This window comes from Crassostrea angulata, chromosome 6, assembly GCF_025612915.1.
Source record: "Crassostrea angulata isolate pt1a10 chromosome 6, ASM2561291v2, whole genome shotgun sequence".
Classification (NCBI taxonomy): Eukaryota; Metazoa; Mollusca; class Bivalvia; order Ostreida; family Ostreidae; genus Magallana; species Magallana angulata.
Window position 1 is genome coordinate 48,895,951 of NC_069116.1, and position 20,719 is coordinate 48,916,669.

Genomic DNA, 20,719 nt, shown 5'->3' on the forward strand with positions numbered 1-20,719 from the left:
GGAATTTTTGCTCTCTCTAGATTTATCTTACATTTTCGGAACATCTCAGTGATTATATGGAGAATTTACGTCACTCAAAAGTAAACTTCCGTTGCTTTCGATAAGTTTGGCAAGTATCTAGTACATTTCGGAACGATGTGTTTATTATGCAGCGTACAGATGTAGTCACACGATAGGAATAAGTCAGTTGAATATTTTCCAACCTAGATCTCGTCAGAAATCGTTGGAGAAATGGAAGAACTTGTTTAAAACACAGCTTGAAACGAGGACCCCCTATAAATCCAAGATGGCGAGTGTCGTCCCTTTACTTTTTTTAATGTACATTGAATACACTTTTTTAACATGACTGAAACGGGGATTTCAGTGAATTTATTTCTTGCAATACACAGAAATACACATTAGATTACCAATTTTAATCATTTTTTTCTTCGGGAATAAATAATTAGGAAATTCATTATCCAACAACCAAGCCCCTGTGGTATTCACGTGTCTAAAACGTTAGCAAAAAATAAATAATATTTTTTAAAGTAACTTTTTGATCCAGCACTATGAATGATCATAGACTTTAAAAGTCAAAAATTTAGTCATACATCAAATATTTATAATTAATCGTAATATACATGTATTAGATTGACACTTTAATTAGTTTTATAATGTGTACATAAAGGTAGCAACAAGACAGGGCAATATATATTTATATTTCTTGATAGCGTTTTACAAAAGAACTTGCGCTTACAATTGTACGACCAAATTTACACATGTATATGAATATGCTTATTCATAAAAAGGTACCAACTATTTGAACTAATCTTAACCGTAGTAAAACATTCTCGCTTACACTAATTGAAATTGTTTGCATATTCTGACCTAAACCTACTAATTGAGACAAACTCACTAGCATGCATGGAATTTGATGACAATCGAGCAAAAAATTAACGAAAAGCTGACATTAAAAAAAGTGGGAAAAGGCACATACAAACTCTTACCCCTTCCGCCACCAAATCTTGAGGTTGATTTTACATTTTTGAAATGTTTATTCTTTAAATTTGATCTGTTTCACCCAAGAGATGTTTTCTTTGTTGAGTTTCCCTTGTAAAAAAAAAAGAGAAGAAAAAAGAGACTTTTAATATTCCAAAATCATAGAGTTGGCGGTTGATGTAGTCCATACGCCAAGCCACGTATTATTCCGGCCAACATCTCCACCAAGAAATTATATATAGAAATTTTTTTTAGATATGAACATCTTATCAACTCATAATATTTTTTTTATTTATCAATGATTTGTATTATTTAGAAGTATACTCATATATGATAATTATTGAAGATATTGTTTAAACTAAAATTAAATCGATGAAGAAAAGTGATTATGTACATTTGTCAAAAAAACCCTATTATGGCATACTTTAATGTTCTTACAAAAATTAATATACACAACCTTCATATTCAAATAATGTTGATATTCAAAAAGAGAAAAAAAAATCATATTACGTATATAACATTGGACAAGCGAGAGAAATGTTATACATGTAGGTTGAGTCCCTTTTGGTATGGGGAGGAAGGGGGTCTAAAAGGATGGCTCCCCCAATTTTTATGAATAGGGGAGGGGGACTAGTACTCTTTGCTTATTTTTCAAAAAGTCTGTCTTTTTACCTAGACAAGGCTTCCACTCTGCAAAATGTTAAGAGTTTTCCCACAAACATATAAAGTGAAATAAAGCTTCAAACGCGTTCTCCGAAATAAATCAAGATTTATTTTTAGCATGAATGATTTAAGAAATGGTGTGAATGCGTTCCCTGTCTTTTACATCTTTTTTGATTGATATATTTATTATAACTTACATTTCTGACACGTTTTAGAGGCTAGCTTTCTACCGACTAAATAAAATATATATATTTTTATTATTTCGATAGGGAGCCAATCTACAGTCCCTTTCCCCAAAATTTATCATCTTGGAGACTAAAAAAAAAAAATAAGAAATCAGAAATTAAGGGGGGGGGGGGGGTAAAACTCTATCATTTGATATATCGTATAATATAGATGAACATTAAAAAAATTATACCGATAAAAATATGAATAAAACATCAAAGGACCCTACCCCTACTTTCACCATACAATTCTGATTTTTTTTTTTGGAGAGAGAGAGAGCCTGAGAGAGAGAGAGAGAGAGAGAGAGAGAGAGTTAGAGTTACTTTTCAGAGTCTTTGATGGATATCAGAGGTGCAAGTATTTCTTCATATGTGTTGATTTAACATCTGCTGGGTTAAGAACCTGCGTTATTAGAAAGTGAACGATATTCACTTCGTAGTTGTTAATGAAGAGGACATACAACATATAGAGGACATACACTGGCATGTACAAATAAAAAATGATGTTCATCTTCAACATCAGTATTACAGAAATTAAGCTTATTGGAAATGGAAAAATTTAAGCATGTTGAATTTCAAACTTGTTAAATTTTTTGTGAACTTATTAATTGGCTGTAGAAAGAAATTTTTTACTTTACCTTTTTTCTTTAATATTTTTGATGAATATGTCCCTGAAAACCATATTTTCAAAATCATAAATAGATACTGTATTAATTAGCACGTGAACCAATAAGCCCCAAAATAACAAAGAATTGCATTCAGCCTAAAATGTAAAAAAAAAATAAAAATAAATGTCGCATTATCTTTTACTATGAATTGTTTATTGTACAACTTAACAAGTAACTGCACTTCCGGACTAGAACGCGCCATCTAGGATATTATCCAAAATTTCTCCAAGAGTTCTCTGGAAAAGGTGCTTCAGGCACAATATACAGCATGAACCCAAATTTTCAAAACATAGGAACAGCTTTTGTTACAGCCTACTATCAGGCTTTTGACAGTTGTGCTAATGGAGATGAAAGGGGAGCCAAAATTTCACAGTTTTATCATGTGAGCACGCACTTCTGTAAAGGATTTACATTTGTGAAACATATACTTCTTAGGGCTCTACGGACAGTTTTTATATAGTTTTATATATTAAGTGGAAATATTTCATACCAGATGACATTTTGTTTTGTAATCAGTATTGATTTTATAGTTACTCCTTTTTCATATCTTTTTTTATATGACTTCTTTCAATGACAACTTCTCATAAAAAAAAGATTGCATTCGCAATTATTTTTATCATGTTAACATACAATATTCCCACTGACTCAAGTGGTTTTTGATATGTCATTTCTTTAGAGATTTCATTGTGGTATTGGTTTGTCAGTATTCAACATTAACTCTTCAATCCACTTGCTTTTAGGGCAAGGGAACCCAAATTCTGACTTGTCTGAATGTAAAATAAAATGGTAGTCAGACAATAAGTAAGAAGATCACCATATTTATTGATTTCATGGAGTTATTCACAATATGATGACCAAATACTTTCTATATGGTAGGCTGAGTTGCTGGTTAAAACATGGATGGACTGTGGTCAACAATGTTAGCGTACAGTGCCCATGTCAATTACAGTTGAACTTCGATATCTTGAGCACCGATATCTCGAATACAATGGATATATCGAAGTGATTTTAAAGTCCCCGCCACTTATTTTTTAAGTATATTACCCTCGATATCTCAAAGTTTTTATATAGTCCCATCTAGTTTGAGATAAAAATTTGACTGTATTTCTTTTAACTCGGGAGGGCTCTTAAACCTTATTGTAATCAATTATAAATCTCTTTAAATGTCTTCCTAAATTTCAAAAATCCAAAATCTCCACTTTAGAAGACTCAAGAGAGACCAAAATCTCCTTGCAAAGCTGCATATTGTAGCCCCCAGATTCCCCCCCACCCCTCCCCCCCCCCTTCCTTCACACACTTACACAAAGAGGAGAGGGCTCTTATTGGATAGAATTGGTAAAGTTGTAAAATCAATTAATAAAAAATAATAATATAACTAAATCTACCCTACTGGTAGATTGTTTTATGAAATCAATTGCTACAGACCATTTTTAAGTCTCCAAAAGATAGTTTAGAATTTATCTACTGGTTCTTTCTATGAGAATTATTCTGTGTTTTCACCTTGACATCTCATGTTTATTTACAGTTAATCTAGATAACAGTGACTTAATATTCCCGTGGAAAATTAAACATTGAATAAACTTGGTACTATAATAATTATTATTTAAGAATGATGAGAGTGTTTATGAGAATGGCTGAGATTATAGTAAACAAATTATTATGATATATTCAGAGGTATAATATGTTATGAGTTGTTTCCACAGATTGTTTTAAGAAATGAGGTTAATAAGCCCAAATCTACAATTTTTGCAAGTTATTTGTTTGTACGGAACACAGGAACAGTAGCTAAATGGGCTTTAATGGTGCATCAACTCATATTTTCCCTGTTCTGCAGCAACAGCATCTAGCAGTGATGTTTTGATCTTGAAGATTACTTTCACAACTGTGAAAATGCAGAACTTTATTAACTACTATAGCATAGGATAAATCTTATGGATTGAAATTTGGTTTTGGATTTGTTTAGTGCCTTCATTCAAGATTGATATTTTGATTTTTTTTTTGTTCAAGCATTGATTACTTCATATATTGTAAAAATGGGGGACTTGGGTTATGAAATATATTTCCTTTGTTTTCTTAAGTATTGTAAAATTGAATCTTTAAAAATGAATTCTTTAGTCTACAGGTTACTGCTCTATAAAACTGTTGATCTCGAATTTTGTTTCCAGCCTGATGCTCTATTAATATTTGAAGATGACCAGAAGCAAGGCAAAGATGCAATTTGTGAAAAAATCAGGGTATATAAATTATGCAATTTTAGATACATGTATTTTATAAGATAACTCAGAATTGTAAACCAGTGACTTGGTATTAGGTTATAAAAAACTGTATTAAACTTAATTTTTTAAATGCGTATTTTGTGTAAAAAATTGCAAAAATTTCAATAACATGTTCTTCATTAGTGTGATTGAATATTTGCAAAGCTTCTTTTGTTATCTTATTAGAATATAATATTCATCATGTCACACGTGATATAATAATTAATAAAAATCTTGATTCCTTGCTAATGTTGGTCACACTGTACTCAGTTTTCTCTGTCTTTTCTTGCAGAATTTACCTTTCCAACAGGTTCAGCATGTGATAACGAAAACAGATTGCCAACCAACATTGGATGGAGGAGTTTTAATAATGGTCTTAGGACAACTTCAGGTTAGCTGATGTTTGAATTTAGTGGACTGATTAAGATAGTAGATACCAGTAGAAAGCTTTTTATCTTTAAAGAAAAAAAACCACATGGATTTTGCATTATTTTTAATATTGACAAGAATGTATCAAAATCTGATGCATCTTGGGGGATATATGGTATGTCATGACCTAAAAGTAGGTCATTTCCATATTTTATGGCTAGTACCAGTACATATATTCAGATCTCAAAATGTGTCAGGATTTCAGCTTGTTCACTGTTAGTAGATGGCGTTTAATAGTGAAAAGAATTTAAAATAGCAACTGTTGACTGTGACAAACCTTGTTATTATTATAGTAGAGGAAATAATCTCTCAATAAAAAGAAATTTTTGTAACGTCAGTTGCCTGTGCATCAAACTTGGTACATATATATATGTATCCTTTAAGTAGTTATGCACCTATATTGATTATGATTTCAGAAGGTCATAGGTTAAAGGTCAAATAACTAGACTTAGATTATTTCTTTCGTCAAGTATAAGACCTGTTTCAATATTGCCTCGTATCTTGTTTTAATGAATCATGTATAAGCTAAAGTATGATTATAGTTAATACTACAGTTTATGCATGTACATGCACAAGTATTTATAAGTTAATGCATGTTTCAATTTAATCATCTAATTAAAAAATGTTAATACATATGTGTTATATTTACAGGCGGATCAAGACAAACCCTTAGGATTTTCTCATGTTTTTCAACTTCGTCCAGAAGCGGGAGGAGCGTTTTTTATCATGCATGAAATTTTCAGGCTAGCGGTCTTCAACTTTGCAGCTTAGAAAATGTAGATAGTAAAAGTAAGAAAAAATCCCAATCAAGTGTAAATGTACCAATTGCAAGAGTGACTTTGTGTATCCATACAGCCTTTGATAACAGTTTTCTTGGTATTCCTGCTTGTATTAGATTGTTTCTATTGTCCACTTTTTTTTGTTGTTGAAAAACTATGAAAGCAGAACTTTTGATTAATTTTTGCAAGAGAAAGAAATTGGAATGATTTTCTTTTATATTTATGGAAAGGTGTATAATGTTGTTAGTCATTGAATTAGATAATACATGTATAATGTTTCCTGCCGTTGGCTGTTTTACATGCCTTCTTCAATTCACAATGTGTCTAATTTGTCAATACACATGTGCTACAATGTGAGTTTGCACATACCAATGCACCACTCAATTTTCTAGATTCAAGATAGTTATATGGAGCGCTTGTACAGAAAACTAGTAACCAATTCCTTAATTTTACTCATGTGTGTTATTGATTATCAGTAACCCAAATTTAGCAAGGTGCCGCTTATGATAGAGACTTGTCGTGCTTCATGGATGATAATTTTTTTTATTTGAATGATAATTTAAATATACCGGTATGTTCCAAGCTTACGTTAATGGGCTGTTTAAGAAATTTAAAATGCTTGCATTGTGTTTAGCATCCTGTAGAGAGTTTCTAACTGAAAGTATTTTTGTCATGATTATTTGTCCAGTTGGCTGTAACAAATGTCCTTAATCCAGTGCTACAACAGGTGCAAGATATTGGTGCAAAGTAAGCTATGAATGAAAAATATCTGCAAGCAATATGTACATGTTCTTTGGTACCAGTTCTCATGTTAATTTTGTTGTTATTTTGTGTTGTACTCAGTTTCTGTAATAATAATTGTAGATAAAAATAAAATTTTACTAAAACTATTTTTTAAAGATACTAAACCCAAAAAGTAAGAAGTAAATGCTGAAAATTTCTTTAGGTAAACTTTCTTTCAAATTCTTCAAAAAACTAAATATGTAAATATTAGAAACCAAATTTACAACAACATCTCATTGGAAAGAAAAATATTAATTACTATGTTTTACTTTCTCTTTTTAAGTTGATATAATTTCATATGTCATATTTGTCAAATAGGCCAATGTTTTCAAGGTACCGTAATATAAAACTGTTTAAAAATTATAGGTTGTACTTTGGCAATTACTCTTTTTTTGGTAAATTAACACTTTGACCTTTGCACTGGTTGTTGATGTATCATTGCTTCCGTTTCATGTTTATTTTTAAAATTAAGAGTAGCTGGGTCATTGATTTTGTCCATCTTGTTCTGTAGATGATAACATTGTAATATAGATCGAATGTTTCTGGTACAAGTTCTGTATGTATTGAGTGCACAGCTAAGTTAATAAACTGTACTAAAGTACCGCTCTGTGTTAGTAATGTATACATTTAATATGTGTTAAAACTCATATTATGATTCCACAAAATGAAATATTCATTGGTGGTTTCCTCATTGTTGCATTGAACACTAAATTTTAGATATTTTATTGAGGAGGCGATCCATGAAATTGACACAATTTTCATTAGATTTTAGCTCACCAAGACTTATGCTATGACCACAGCATCAGTGTTTGGACCAGGTTAAAGTTTTTGGAGCAGGTCTGAATCTAAGTTATTACTTATCCCACCTTCACCAAACTTGCATGGATGGTGCATCTGTAGGAGTTACTTATGGATTTAAAAAACTTGGATGCTGAATCTATGGCCTGAATTTCAGATGCTGGAAGAGGTTCAGTGTTTTGGAGCTGGTTAAAGGTTTTAAAGCAGGTGCCCTTTGATGGCCATATCTTAGTTACTGCTGGTCCTATCTTAAATAAACTTAAATGGATGGTGCATATGATACTTAGATTCATTTTAACAAAAGCTTGAACTTTGTGTAGTTGTGTCAAATAGCAATGTGATGTAGGCTTGTCTATTTCATTGCTGGCCACTCAGCTATGGCTCTTTGAAATCAACAAGATTTGTCTGACTGCTGAGCTAAGACTACCAATCTCTGTATATTTTACTCGAAATTAACATCATTGTAACTTGTTTTGATGCAAGAAAAAGATAGTTAATCCTTCCAAAAGTTTAAGGTCTTGAAAAAATGGTTTTATGCACTTGACAGGCTTGAATCTAAGCCATAGGTGTCGGATGCTTGAGGAGGTTAAGGTTTTTGGAGCTGGTTAAAGTTTGCCCTTTGATGACTTCATGTATATCTTGCTTAGTATTATCTTCACCAAACTTACATGGATGGTGTGTTCTTGACAGGCTTGAATGCTGAATCTGAGCCATAGGTTTCGAATGCTGGAGGAGGTAAAGGTTTTTGGAGCACTGGTTCCCTTTGATGACTATATCTGCCTACTGGTCCTTACTTCAACTTGCATGGATGATGCATCTTATGACTCACTTATGCACCTGACAGCTTGAATGCTGAATCAGAGCCATAGATTTTGGATGCTGAATGAGATTAAGGGTTTTGGAGCTGGTTACAGTTTTTAGAGCAGGTGGTATTTCATTTTGCGTGCCTCGCATATGTTTATACTTGTGTTCAATACTGATGAGCTTTAAATGCTCAAAGTTGAAATAAATAATAATAAATAATTAGATAAAAAATGTTAATTATTATTTGATAAATTTTTACAAAATTTGGATTATGAATTAAGCATCTTGTGATACTGATGCATCACACATGATGGGAAGCTGAATCTAAGCCACAGGTTTCAGATGCTAGAGAGGTAAATGCAGGTTTGAATATTGGTAAAAATGCTGTCCTGACCAACTTTCATTCATGGTTCATGTAACTTTAATTTGGTTTTGAAACACAAGGCTAGCTTCAGATACAGAGCCTAATCTCCATTATCAAGGATGCTAAGAAAAAATGTCCTACCTCACTCAAACTTGCTTGATACATGTAGATGTGATTTTTGATATAACAATTCCTATTAATATTCCTATGGTTTTGAATCATATGATTAATAATATTGTTTAAAATGATATTGTATTGTACAATACGATACTTCAGCATTGTATAATATTGCATTGTATTATATGATATTGTATCATGATATATTATAAAATATTTAATATGATATTATATAAAATCATATGATATAATATTGTATTATATGAGGTGATATTTTTATATGAAATTGTATCACATGATATGATTTAAATTGTATGATAAAATATTGTTTGATGTAATACAATATCATTTAACACAATACCATATGAAACAATATCATATTACATGGTACAATATTGTATCATATAACATGGTACAGTATTTTATCATGTCTTATAATACATTATTGTATCATATAAAACAATATCTTACCATATGATGCAATATCATATAAGATACGATTTCAAATATTATACAATGTCATGACATATGCAATAATCATATATCATGACACTTTATGATATTGGATTAAACCACAATGCAATATACATGTACAAAATGGTAATAAAGATCAGGAACTATGATTACCATAAAATATGAAAAAATCAACATAAATTGATGCCAACAAATATTGATGAAACCACAGTGTATGTCCAAACGCATATACACTGACCAGATAGTTTGATAACATATCATTAACAAAAGATGACGAAAGATGGGTAATGATTACTAAAGGTCATTAGAGTGAATGGTGACCTTTGTCCCAGTTCATGACCTGTTTACGATTTAAGATTTACTGCACCACAAGTCTATAATAGCTCTTCCAGTGGATCAAGAGGAAATTAAAAAACATCAAAGAAGATAAATTAATTTATTTTCATTTCTGGCCTGACAACATAAACAGGAAATCCGAATAAAACTATGAGATACAGTTATGAAACAAGAAATTTATGCTACAAAGTAAATGAAAAAATTCCAGTGTCAGGAAAGAGATTCTTAAAATGTACAAATACTGAACCTTTAAAAGTTATACAAAATTAAAAATTCCTCATATTTGAAAAATTTAAATTTAATGCAACAATTTTGGGATGTATATTAATTTGAACAAAATATTCGATTGGATCTACTGGTAAAGTTGAATAAGACTTACAGATATAATGTGTATATTTCTTCATTTTAATCATACAATTAACTACATTTTAGATCTTGAATAAATAAATAGCAAAGTTTTGTAAAATATCTAAAATAATGTGAACGATACATGATATTTACATGCTGGTATGTGTATACATGCTGTGCAACCTACAATATATATTTCAGTAAAATTAACTGACAATTCAATATGGCAGCTACTGTGGGTTTCCGAAGTTAGCTGACAGAGGTTTTTGTGTCTATTTTGAGAAGTTCAAGATGTTTTGCATATTTTTGTGTCATTGGTGTAAATTTAGTATCAATTGTCCATATGTAATTGTTAAGATTATTCCAAGTTCATACATAAAATTCTTTTGTATAATATTGTAGGCATTACACTTTTTTATCCAGGTACTTTGAGACTCAAACTGCTGAAAACGGTGAAATAAAAAGAACGGAAAACACAAACATGGCATATTTTTAATATATGCCATTCACAAACTATCGGCAATAAAATTCAGATCTACAAAGCCATTAAATTATCCTTGTTGCCTCTGATTTGAGTAGATTTTTAAATAGGATATGATTGTACAATGTACACAGATTGCATCCTGCAGAGAAAAAATAGCCATTTATTCATGATAATGTCTCAATGACATATTTGTATGTACAACAATTAAAATTTCGGTATTGCCTTGGCAAAGAAATGGATATATCACATTTATCAAAAGAATGTACAGAGATTGTAAAGGTATATATGGGTGTCAATAAATGATTCTGATTTGAGAGAAACATGGAGAATATCATATTGTAGGGAACATGACAATACACTTGTAAATGGTCTACTTTGAGTTGTAACATTTGGTGAGGTACATATGATTATTGGCAGTGCTTGGTAAAGCTGTATATTATTACACATAAATACATCAAAAATATCATGCACACAAATTTGTGTGAGCACAAAATTTCTAAAAACCACATTTATTTTGCTCTTACATGAAAAAAAAACCCAACACTGTGTGTGCATGTTTGTATGCATTCCCGTTGTCAAAGAGTCACCAGTTTTTCTAGTGTAAAATAAGGTGGTACAAACCGTGGTATGGTACACCTATCAATATTAATGTGGATAAAAGAATCCGATAATCAAAATACCGGTACTTTCACCGTTTTAGAATATTTAAATTTCACAATAGTTAATGAAAAAATAAGTTTTGAAAAAATTTTTGGAAAGGTAAAAATTGTAAAAGCCCCTTGGATTCCTAATTTGACTCTTAGCTGATTTTACATGTTTTTTGATTTAAATCCCAAATTACGTGCAACCACAAAGTAGAATTTACGATTGTGAAGATTAAAAAGTTTAGAATTTTTACTTTTTTCTTGAATTACCAGGTTTTGGATAAAAAAGACTGGTGAATAACCATTTACTAAATATCAATCATTTAAAAAAAATACAGAAATTTTTTGTTCAATTCTATTCACAGATTAACATATAACTACTATCTATGACTTCAAAATCAAAGCTACAATTTCAGACAGTTTATAAACAAAAATGAATAACCAGGCATCATGTTTATTTTGGTAGCTATGTTGTGATCAAGCTCTGTGTTGGCCGGGACGGTAAATAAATAAAGACTTATACAATAATGGGTACACAAACCGAGTAACACAATTGATACATGTACTATCACAGATTTTGACTAGACTAAACATACATGGACTACTGTAACAGTGAAGAGGAATAAAACAGTAATACAGTTAATGTGTGTAAATATGATTGACAAGTGTTCAGTAAATTAATACAAACAAAACAAACCAAAAAAGTCAAAATACTGCTTTGGAAAAAACACTCTATTGAAATAAAAATCAATGATGGGTCAAATCTAATGAAATTTAATATCATGTAATCCTTAAGTTTGTTTCCCCATTAGAAATTGGTAAAAAGAGGAGAAATACTTTTTAAACACATGCATATGGAATGCAGGGTGAAGGAAGATGAGGGCATCAACTATCCCTCCTTCCATTTTGGTCAGACGAGAGAAATTATAGCCATTTTGACAGTAATAAGTAGGGAACAAAAAGACAAATTACGCTAACATCTGAACTCTTGTTAAAAAAATTACTTTTTAAACCTGAGCTAATTTTTCAGTATTTTGCGTAGTTTCCATAAGTTGCTCATTGAACTGTGTAAACATTTTTCAGTATTTTGCGTAGTTTCCATAAGTTGCTCATTGAACTGTGTAAGCGCTACGTCGGAGAGAAGGTGACATAAAGTTGTTGGGATCAGGCTCTTCCTGTAAAACTTCCACCTTGATCCACTGTTTGGTTTTACTGGACTTGCGGATGGCTTCAACCACAGACTGCACATAGAGAGCATCTTCGAATGACGCTGCAGGTCTTACTGGGTCGGTGCAGTAGCTCTGTCTTTCTTCTTCTTTGTCAAATGCATCTTTTACGGCTTCGATGAACTTTATAATTCCCTTTAGGTAGGGAGTAGGAATAAAAGTGCGTGTTTTTTCAGACACTCCATGTCGCTCCTCCTCTTTAAAGTTTATAGGGTCAAAGTGCAACAACTCTTCTTTTGATTGGTCATTTTTTTGCCCATACAGATCAGCTCCTTTGACAGTCAGTCTGCCTTTATTCCCAATAACCATTATCTCTTGTTGAAATGGCCCTGCAATATGACCATTGATTGTTGCAGTTACACAGGACCCCTGGTCAAGTTCTATTTGGAAAGTACAAAAATCATCACTTGTTATCTCTCGAATTCCTTTTATTTTCTCAGTCTGCTTTGTGTATGTTTTCAGCAAGCCATGTGCTTTTGTTGCCTTCTGTCCTGTTAGATAACCAATCACATCTATGATATCGCTGCCAATCTCATTCAAAAGACCGCCTCCCATGGTGCCATCACACATCCAATCAAATTGATCTCTTTTAATTTTTTCAAAGTGAACTTTGACCTCACAAATACTTATGTCTCCTACATAGCCATCCACAATCAGCTGCCTCATTTTGTCAATAGCAGGCAGGAATCGCAGTCCGTAGATTGTCAGGGACATCAGTCGTGGGTAGTATCTGGCTGCATTGACCATGCGGAGGGAGTCCACTTGGTTTGGCCCTGCTGGCGCACCACAGATAACATGTTTACCTATACCTATAAAAAAATAAAAATAAATCTTAAAAGATCATAGACATAATACATTTTTGATGGGAAGTCTGTATTTAAAATATGATGCGTATACTATTATATATGCTTGTCTGAAACTGAAATACATGTATTTGCATACCAAGGGCTTTGACTGCAATGGGAGCTTGCATATGTGGAGCACACGTCACTGCAACAATATCAACATCTTTGTTTAGCAAGACCTGAAATGATTCAAAGTTGATCACTGTTAATCACATTAAGCTCTAAACAGAAGTATTAAATGACAAAAATAGGGTTTCTTTATGTCCATATACCCCCTCCAAAAAAAACGGTCATTTCAAAGTATTATTCAAGCATTTATTGCTTGTAATATGTTTTTTCCTTATTATTAGATCAGTAGTAAATAAAAGGTTCACCAATAAAGTTTAAAGAAAACCCCTGATCAGCAGTGATCAGGCACGTAGCATCGTTTTTGAAAGTGGGGGGGCCAGACCCATCCAAAAAATCTTGACAAGCAGAAGAGAAAAAAAGGGAAATTTAAAGTTCCCAGAAATCTTCAAAATCCTAATCCGTGGGGGGAGGGGGGGGGGGGGGAGGACTCAACGATACTTCCAAAATAAAATTCTTCCCTACCAAATTTTTTTTTCGTCCAAATCATGGAATTCCTAATCCGTGGGGGGGGGGGGGGGGGGGGGGGGGGGGGGGGGGGGGGGTAATATTCAATTTGACTACTCATTTCCTTATTCTCATATCAAATTTTTACTAACTTCAAAAAAAGTGGGGGGCCAACTCCATTATAACTCATTTTTTTATATGTAAATTTTAAAAAAATTGTTGCTGCGAGAAAAAGTGGGGGGGCCAGGCCCCCCCTGATGCTACGTAAATAAAATCAGAAACTTAAAGGTTACTGTGATCTGGTGATTTCAAGCATATGCGCAACTTGATCTGATTATACTACACCATAAAAAAGATTGTTTACCTCATCAACATTGCTGGAATGAAAAGGAATGTTGAGTTCCGCTGCAACTTTTGCAGCATCTTCTTTAGTTCTGCCCCAAAGAGCTACAACTTTAAAACCGTATGATCTCAAAAGTGGGACATACGCCCTGACCGAATTTGGAGTTCCCACGACACCAAAACCTGGCAGCATTTTCCTCATGTCTGCTGCTTACGCAGTGACCATCAAATCTTGTAGAAAAGACACATTAAAAAGGCCACCAAAATCCATAATATTCAAGGAAGTTTTTCTTAACTCAACGTTTTTAATGTTCTTGAATTTAAGAATGTTAATCGTGTCAGACACAAACGTTCTAGTGATAAAACTTCCGAATAGCTAAACTTTGTTCCGAATGTACTTTCGCTTTATCTTACATTACTGATTACACAACACGGTCGGATTGCAGATAGAGCTCGAGTCACTTTTGATTTGGTAAGATCTTTATAAAATACACGATTTATGCGTGAATTACAGCTTTGCGCATATAAGTACATTTTTATACTTATACATTATATATAGAGAGTGAGAATATATATTTTCTCAATGATCAAGTTTTAATCTTTATAGTACAGTCCCAAGGGAAAAAAAAGATGCCTGGAGGATCAGATATTGGCAGGTTGTCAAGAGCGACTTTCGCCCTCAGCTGATTTTGGTTCCCAGAGTCCCAGTTTGGAGCTTTCCGTGGTGTTCTGAAAACTAGAGTGGGATTCAGTGGGGGAACCACCCAGAATCCTACTTATCGCACCATGTAAGCTATAATTGTTATTGTGTAACCGATACTTTGTAAACATGGTACATGTAATATATAAGGCAATAATCCTTACCTTAAGTTGTATATGGAACATGCATGATACATAGTACGAAGACAAGACAAGAACAGGTAGATGTGAACCGGTACGTGGTAGAGACTGGACTGACCACTCTGGAGTTCCAGTTGGGCATTGGACCAGGGTCAGAGGTCATTTACATATTTAACAGTACATGTATTAACAGAACAATGTAAAATTCATTACATTGATTTATTTAATGTTAAATGTCCACCTCAAGGAAGCACCTGGAATAATAAAAAAAATCTAAGTAATGAAAATTTTGAGATTTAAATAATTTGGTTTAAGGTGACCAAGCATCAGGGATGCATATATACTATATATATACTATGTTACATATGTCTCTGCCAAGCATAATTGATCTTTATTTGGTGATTTCTAGAGGGGATCATACAGAAACTGTGGACCTGGAATTTGACCCAAGTGTTGTTTCTTATGAGGAACTGTTAAACAAGTTCTGGAAAAGTCACAATCCTTGTTCCCAGCGTGGCACTCAGTATATGTCAGCCATCTTCTATCACAGTACCAAACAGAAAATGCTGGCTGAGCAGACTCGAGAGGAACAACAGAAAAACCATGTATCCCCCATTGTCACCCAAATTGTCCAGGCAGGACCTTTTTACAATGCTGAAAAGTGAGTCAATCTTTGATCATTCATGTAATATAAAGTGCAGTTTTACACATAATATATGTATAGTAGTTGGGGCTATATGGACTGTGGATATTGGCCTGGATAGCTAAGTGGTAGAGCTCCTGCTTAGAGTTGCAGGGGTCCTGGGTTCGATTCCCGGTCCAGCATAAGTTTTCAATGTATTTATATGCTCATTCCTCTTTTCCAATTACATATATGCTATATCAGTATCAATCAGCCTTTTTTATACTAGGACATTTCTTTCCCATTAATGAATTAGTTACATGTGATATCAAAAAAGCAGTGATTTATTTTAATCCATGTATTGAATTCATGTCATTGTAGAAAATATTGATGCCATTTGGAAAATTTATAACATGCACAGAAAGTTTGCATCTTTTGTCATTTAAAAAAGACAATATATACCTTCCTCGCATTGATATCACCAAATTTTCTTTTGAACAGTTACCACCAAAAATACATTCTGAGACAGCATAGGGATATTTTGGACACTTTGAACCTATCAGATGAAGAAATCATCTCCTCTGCACTAGCTTGCAAGTTGAATGGGTATCTCGGGGGCTATGGAGACTATGAAGATTTCCTAAAGGTAACAACTGGATTGTCTATCATTTTTATGAAATGGAAGTTGAAAATATACATTTGCCTACTTTAGGCTGACTTAAAGCAATACCCGGTGGATGAGTCTTAAGACATTGTATATGAATTGTTCATTAAAGAGATAATTATAATACATGTACACATAGGAATTAAATATTTAATAGTTTTTTAAGTGAAGTTTGATAGGAAAACGTAATCACTATGATTATTATCTCCCTCATGGCTCAAACTTTCGATGTACCAACTCTTTCTGCGGAGACACAGAGGACTATAGGGAGTATGCCTCATGCCATTGTTGAATGTATGTCTTTGCCCTTATGGGAGATGTCTGATACCTCTTGTACAGAGTTCATTCTTCTCCTGTTTTATTTTACTTGAACTTCAACCACAGATTTTCTTCATGTAAAGGGGTGTGCAGCAACCTCAAACAAATTTTCTGTATCAAATGACATTGTCAAAGATTACTGACAATTTTTAAGGGTGTGCATTGACTTTGAACCAAGATTTGAAGTCAGAACATCTCTATTATCTCTATGATTAAAAATAGTGGAGTATGTACTATGACCTAGATACATGTTTCAAGATCAGAGATCAATATCATTGCAAGACTCTACAAATTTGGGCCGGGTGTTTGAAGCCTTTATTCTCTCCCCTTGGCCTTATTTGAATTTACGGTTTATAGGTAAATAGGTGCATGTTTCAAGATCAGAGATCAATGTCATTGCAGGACTCTACAAAATTTGGGCCGGGTGTTTGAAGCCTATATTCTCTCCACTTGGTCTTATTTGAATTTATGGTTTATAGGCAGTGAACTTGAACAATTTAAGTTTCTGAGCCTGGAGTCAAGGGGTTGGCTGATTTTGTTGCAAACTTCTTGTCCTGACCACATATTTTTTCAATTATCTTATCTGGTTTATACCTAAGACAAAAAATGCCCATGAGAAGAATATTTGCAGTGACTTTTGAACTAATTTTGAGGTCAAGTTAAGGTCAAGGCATGGTCCAATACCTGTCCCTTTCATCCTAATTTTACTTTACAAAATAATCACCATCTCTGTGATGTCTTGTTTCAAAATAAATAATATACTATTTATTGAAGTTATAGAATTGAACAAAAATGTTTATTTTTTGCCTGACATATATATTCTGCAATACAATTTCAGGACACAGAGGGTATGTCACTGACTAGAAAACAACTTGGTTACGTTGAACAGCAGCTGAAGAAAGCTCCACATTTCTAATAAATTCTACCTGAGAAGTTCTCATCATATGTTGACTGTTTTGTTTGTGATATTCTTTTATTCCACTTTTTCCACCCCTGTAGTTTTTAATCAGGTGATATATTTCTGTGATACAGTTTTAATGTTTTTCATGCTTGTGTAGATCAAATTTCGTTTCTTTCTGATGATTTTTCTTGATAAAAGGTAGATGTTTTCATCCTTCAAGAAAATGATGGTTTTAAAAAGAACTGGATTTCTGTACACAAATATAAAAAATTTTGAACTGCATGATATACATATAATTTGTGTTTAAAAAATAATTTAATTAGTTCAAATAAACATGCTAAAAATTTGAAAGAAGTCTGGTGTATTTTCTATGATTGTTTTCAGTGTTAACTATAGTTTACAGATGTGAAACATAGATTATCGCGTGAACTTTAGTTTACAGATGTGAAATATAGATTAACGTCGGTATAACTACCGGTATAGTTTACGATCCGTAAACTACAGTTGACTGTGAAACTATGTTTAGCTCATTTTTGTGAATTTGGCGTACCATACATACGTATTGATGCTCATGTCAGTCATAATCATAAATGCCGCTGTGCAACTCTCATGGTTCATTATTGAATATTTTACAGAATATGCTTACCACATTTTTTATTTCATCATTTCCAGTTGCAATGGGAAACCAAGAGTTGTCATTCGTTTACTCTACGATTTTCGTGGAAAAGAAGTCTTGAGTGCCCAACAGTGCTTTAAGACGGTCGATTACTTAGGCTATTTATTATATTTTCATGTAGTTTAATACAGGGGTTAAATGAAAAGTTTTTTTGATGCTATAAAATATACAGATCTAATAATTTTTATAATTTGTTCCAACGTTTGCCAAAAAAGTCGCTAGGACACATTTAAAAGTTAATAGACATGAATACGTGTTATTTAACGTTATGCCAAAAAAATATAATAAAACACACAAAAAATCCCCATCTTCATGCCCTTCAGATTTAGATGCATTGAAACTGATATCAAAAGTTAAATTGAGTGCGACCGAGACACATTATTTTTATATTGTTTAACTCCAGTTTTTTTTTAACAACACACTGGCGTCGGAAGCAAATTGAAAGTGGGGGGGGGGGGGGGGGGCTAGATGGAAATAGTGAGAGACAAAAACCTAATTCCCAAAATCATGAAAATCCTAATCTGGTGGGGGGGGGGGGGGGTGTATCCTATAGTTCCAATAAAAAAAAAAATCTTGCATACCAAATTTCTCTCTTTTTTCGAAAATAACAATATTCCTAATCCGGGGGGGGGGGGGGGGGGGGGAGCTAATATGCCTTTGACTCCAACTTCACAATCTTTCAAACTTACACTATGGAACAATTATGTTTCCTGCGAAAAAAAGTGGGGGGGGGGGGGGGCTGAACCCTCTATTCTGCTATGTGCCTAATGGTTAGGTCTAACTTAGCAAAAAAAGTGGGGGGGCTAAGCTCCCCCAGTTCAGACGCCTATGCAACAAGAGTCAAGAGCTTATTATTCATTGATATTACTTTCATAAATGAGGACTTATGTCATCTAAGAACGCGCTATTTCAACCAAATAAAAAAAATAATAATAAAAATGAAAAATCCCCCCCCCCAATAATGCAATGTGCATGTCCGTACCCCAGAAAATACATCGCCAAATACAAACAGTACAAAACATGCACCGTAACCCCTCCCCTTTTAAAAACACGATGTGTACTTTTACATAGACATGTGGGAGCGATGCTCCCAAGCATTAGTACAAATTTTCTGGATCCGCGCATGCATTACCGGCATTGAAAGTTATAGTTAATAATAATGTACAATCATTGCTGTAGTTGAAAAGAAAAATCGTTTTAAGCAATGAATGCTTATATCTTGGTACGTCGTTGGTCCCACATGTAATACACCAGGTCATGCAGACAAATTCAATCCCAGTCAAGTTTGGCTGAAATTGGCCTACTGTGGTTCTGGAGAAGAAGACTTTAAAACCATTCTTTTCCAATTATCTACCCTTTGCAAAGAGACTGGCCTTTCATTTGAACAAAATTAAAAGCCCTTCCTACAGGAGAGCTAAAAATGAAACGCAACACAATCAATAAACAAGTCTTAGATTTATTATCTATATTAGGCAACAAAATAAAAGAAGAGCTTTAAAAGCTTTTGCTTAAACAAATTATGAGTTGTCATATGCAATGAATAAAGGAAATGTTTGGCTAAAATATTTTACTCAAGATGTTACAAATCTAAAATTGAAAAATTGTGAATGAAAAAATTATTGTGTGCAGGCCGTAAATTAATTTTGATGATCAATAAGTCATCACCAAAAAATAATTAACACAATATTGCATGTACAAATGATTTAAACTAAATTAAGAAACTGGGTTCACTTGAAATAATTTTTTTGCTAAAATAGAAGCAATTTTAATAATATTAGTATCAACCTGTGTGTATCGATTTTGATGACTATTAACCACTCACTCTTTTAATTAAATTATTATAGATTGTATTAGTTCAGACAGATGGTCCTCAGACAACCTAACTTCATCTAAAATGAGGGACGATGGATCGAATTATTTTTTAATCCTTTGAGTGTGATAAATTAACAGCACATGACAATTTAAGAAATATGCCATACCTGCATAATGTAATGAAAAAGCAAAAAAGACGTAAATTTACAATTTGCAAATTACCGCATGCATTAACTGTTCTTATGGTTCTGTAGAGTGGTTTTACTTTCCTCATCATCAATTTTGCATTGCAAAGCAAAATGCATGCATAAAAATATTCTCAAATTCAAAAGTCTTCCTTAAATGGCACTTTCTAGCAATCTTAAATTATCAATTAATAGAATCAATATTTCTACAGCACCTGGCACATCATATACCAACAGAAACAAATAAAACATGATTACACTTGTATGGTAAAAATGCCCTATTTATGTCACACATATGGTCTAAAGTCTAAAAGTTTAACTGATATGAAAGATAAATTATCCTAGTGTGCACAAAAATGCATGGAGCTACTAACACAGAGTACTATACATTTACAAGTACCAAGATCTAATATATCACATCATTACTTGTAATTAATCTAGCTAGAGCTCAAACATTAACATCAGTTATATTAATATCACAGCTTGAAGTGCCATTTTCCTACAATAGTCAATTTTTTTGCACTTGGAAATCATTCCTTGTTTCAAAATATGCATGAGAAAATCTTA

At 32.9% G+C, this 20,719-nt stretch overlaps 3 protein-coding genes across 3 annotated transcripts; 2 read left to right on the forward strand and 1 right to left on the reverse strand.

The window, feature by feature from the left end:
- Window positions 1-2,710: 2,710 nt before the first annotated feature.
- On the forward strand, window positions 2,711-7,382 carry LOC128190096 (uncharacterized). Its single transcript, XM_052862007.1, has 4 exons — window positions 2,711-2,915; window positions 4,699-4,767; window positions 5,081-5,179; window positions 5,869-7,382. The coding sequence occupies exons 1-4, from the start codon at window positions 2,802-2,804 to the stop codon at window positions 5,986-5,988; spliced, it is 402 nt and encodes a 133-aa protein (XP_052717967.1). The 5' UTR covers window positions 2,711-2,801; the 3' UTR covers window positions 5,989-7,382.
- A 2,356-nt stretch (window positions 7,383-9,738) lies between these two features.
- LOC128190094 (glucose-fructose oxidoreductase domain-containing protein 1-like) lies at window positions 9,739-14,477 on the reverse strand. Its single transcript, XM_052862004.1, has 3 exons — window positions 14,157-14,477; window positions 13,317-13,398; window positions 9,739-13,183 (listed from the first exon to the last, which is right to left on the reverse strand). The coding sequence occupies exons 1-3, from the start codon at window positions 14,334-14,336 to the stop codon at window positions 12,258-12,260; spliced, it is 1,188 nt and encodes a 395-aa protein (XP_052717964.1). The 5' UTR covers window positions 14,337-14,477; the 3' UTR covers window positions 9,739-12,257.
- Window positions 14,478-14,509: 32 nt separating this feature from the next.
- On the forward strand, window positions 14,510-17,844 carry LOC128190097 (peptide methionine sulfoxide reductase-like). The gene is made up of 5 exons (XM_052862008.1): window positions 14,510-14,606; window positions 14,742-14,922; window positions 15,384-15,635; window positions 16,098-16,242; window positions 17,417-17,844. The coding sequence occupies exons 3-5, from the start codon at window positions 15,502-15,504 to the stop codon at window positions 17,492-17,494; spliced, it is 357 nt and encodes a 118-aa protein (XP_052717968.1). The 5' UTR covers window positions 14,510-14,606; window positions 14,742-14,922; window positions 15,384-15,501; the 3' UTR covers window positions 17,495-17,844.
- Window positions 17,845-20,719: the final 2,875 nt, after the last annotated feature.

Bases quoted from the DNA above. Each gene is read 5' to 3' on its own strand.
- LOC128190096 (XM_052862007.1), top strand. From the start codon at position 2,802: ATGAACCCAAATTTTCAAAACATAGGAACAGCTTTTGTTACAGCCTAC. The intron at 2,916-4,698 runs GTGAGCACGCAC...TTTTGTTTCCAG, and splicing joins AAATTTCACAGTTTTATCAT to CCTGATGCTCTATTAATATT. The intron at 4,768-5,080 runs GTATATAAATTA...CTTTTCTTGCAG, and splicing joins CAATTTGTGAAAAAATCAGG to AATTTACCTTTCCAACAGGT.
- LOC128190094 (XM_052862004.1), bottom strand. From the start codon at position 14,336: ATGAGGAAAATGCTGCCAGGTTTTGGTGTCGTGGGAACTCCAAATTCG. The intron at 13,399-14,156 runs GTAAACAATCTT...GAATCATTTCAG, and splicing joins ATTCCAGCAATGTTGATGAG to GTCTTGCTAAACAAAGATGT. The intron at 13,184-13,316 runs GTATGCAAATAC...ATTTTTTTATAG, and splicing joins CATTGCAGTCAAAGCCCTTG to GTATAGGTAAACATGTTATC.
- LOC128190097 (XM_052862008.1), top strand. From the start codon at position 15,502: ATGTCAGCCATCTTCTATCACAGTACCAAACAGAAAATGCTGGCTGAG. The intron at 15,636-16,097 runs GTGAGTCAATCT...TCTTTTGAACAG, and splicing joins CCTTTTTACAATGCTGAAAA to TTACCACCAAAAATACATTC. The intron at 16,243-17,416 runs GTAACAACTGGA...ATACAATTTCAG, and splicing joins ACTATGAAGATTTCCTAAAG to GACACAGAGGGTATGTCACT.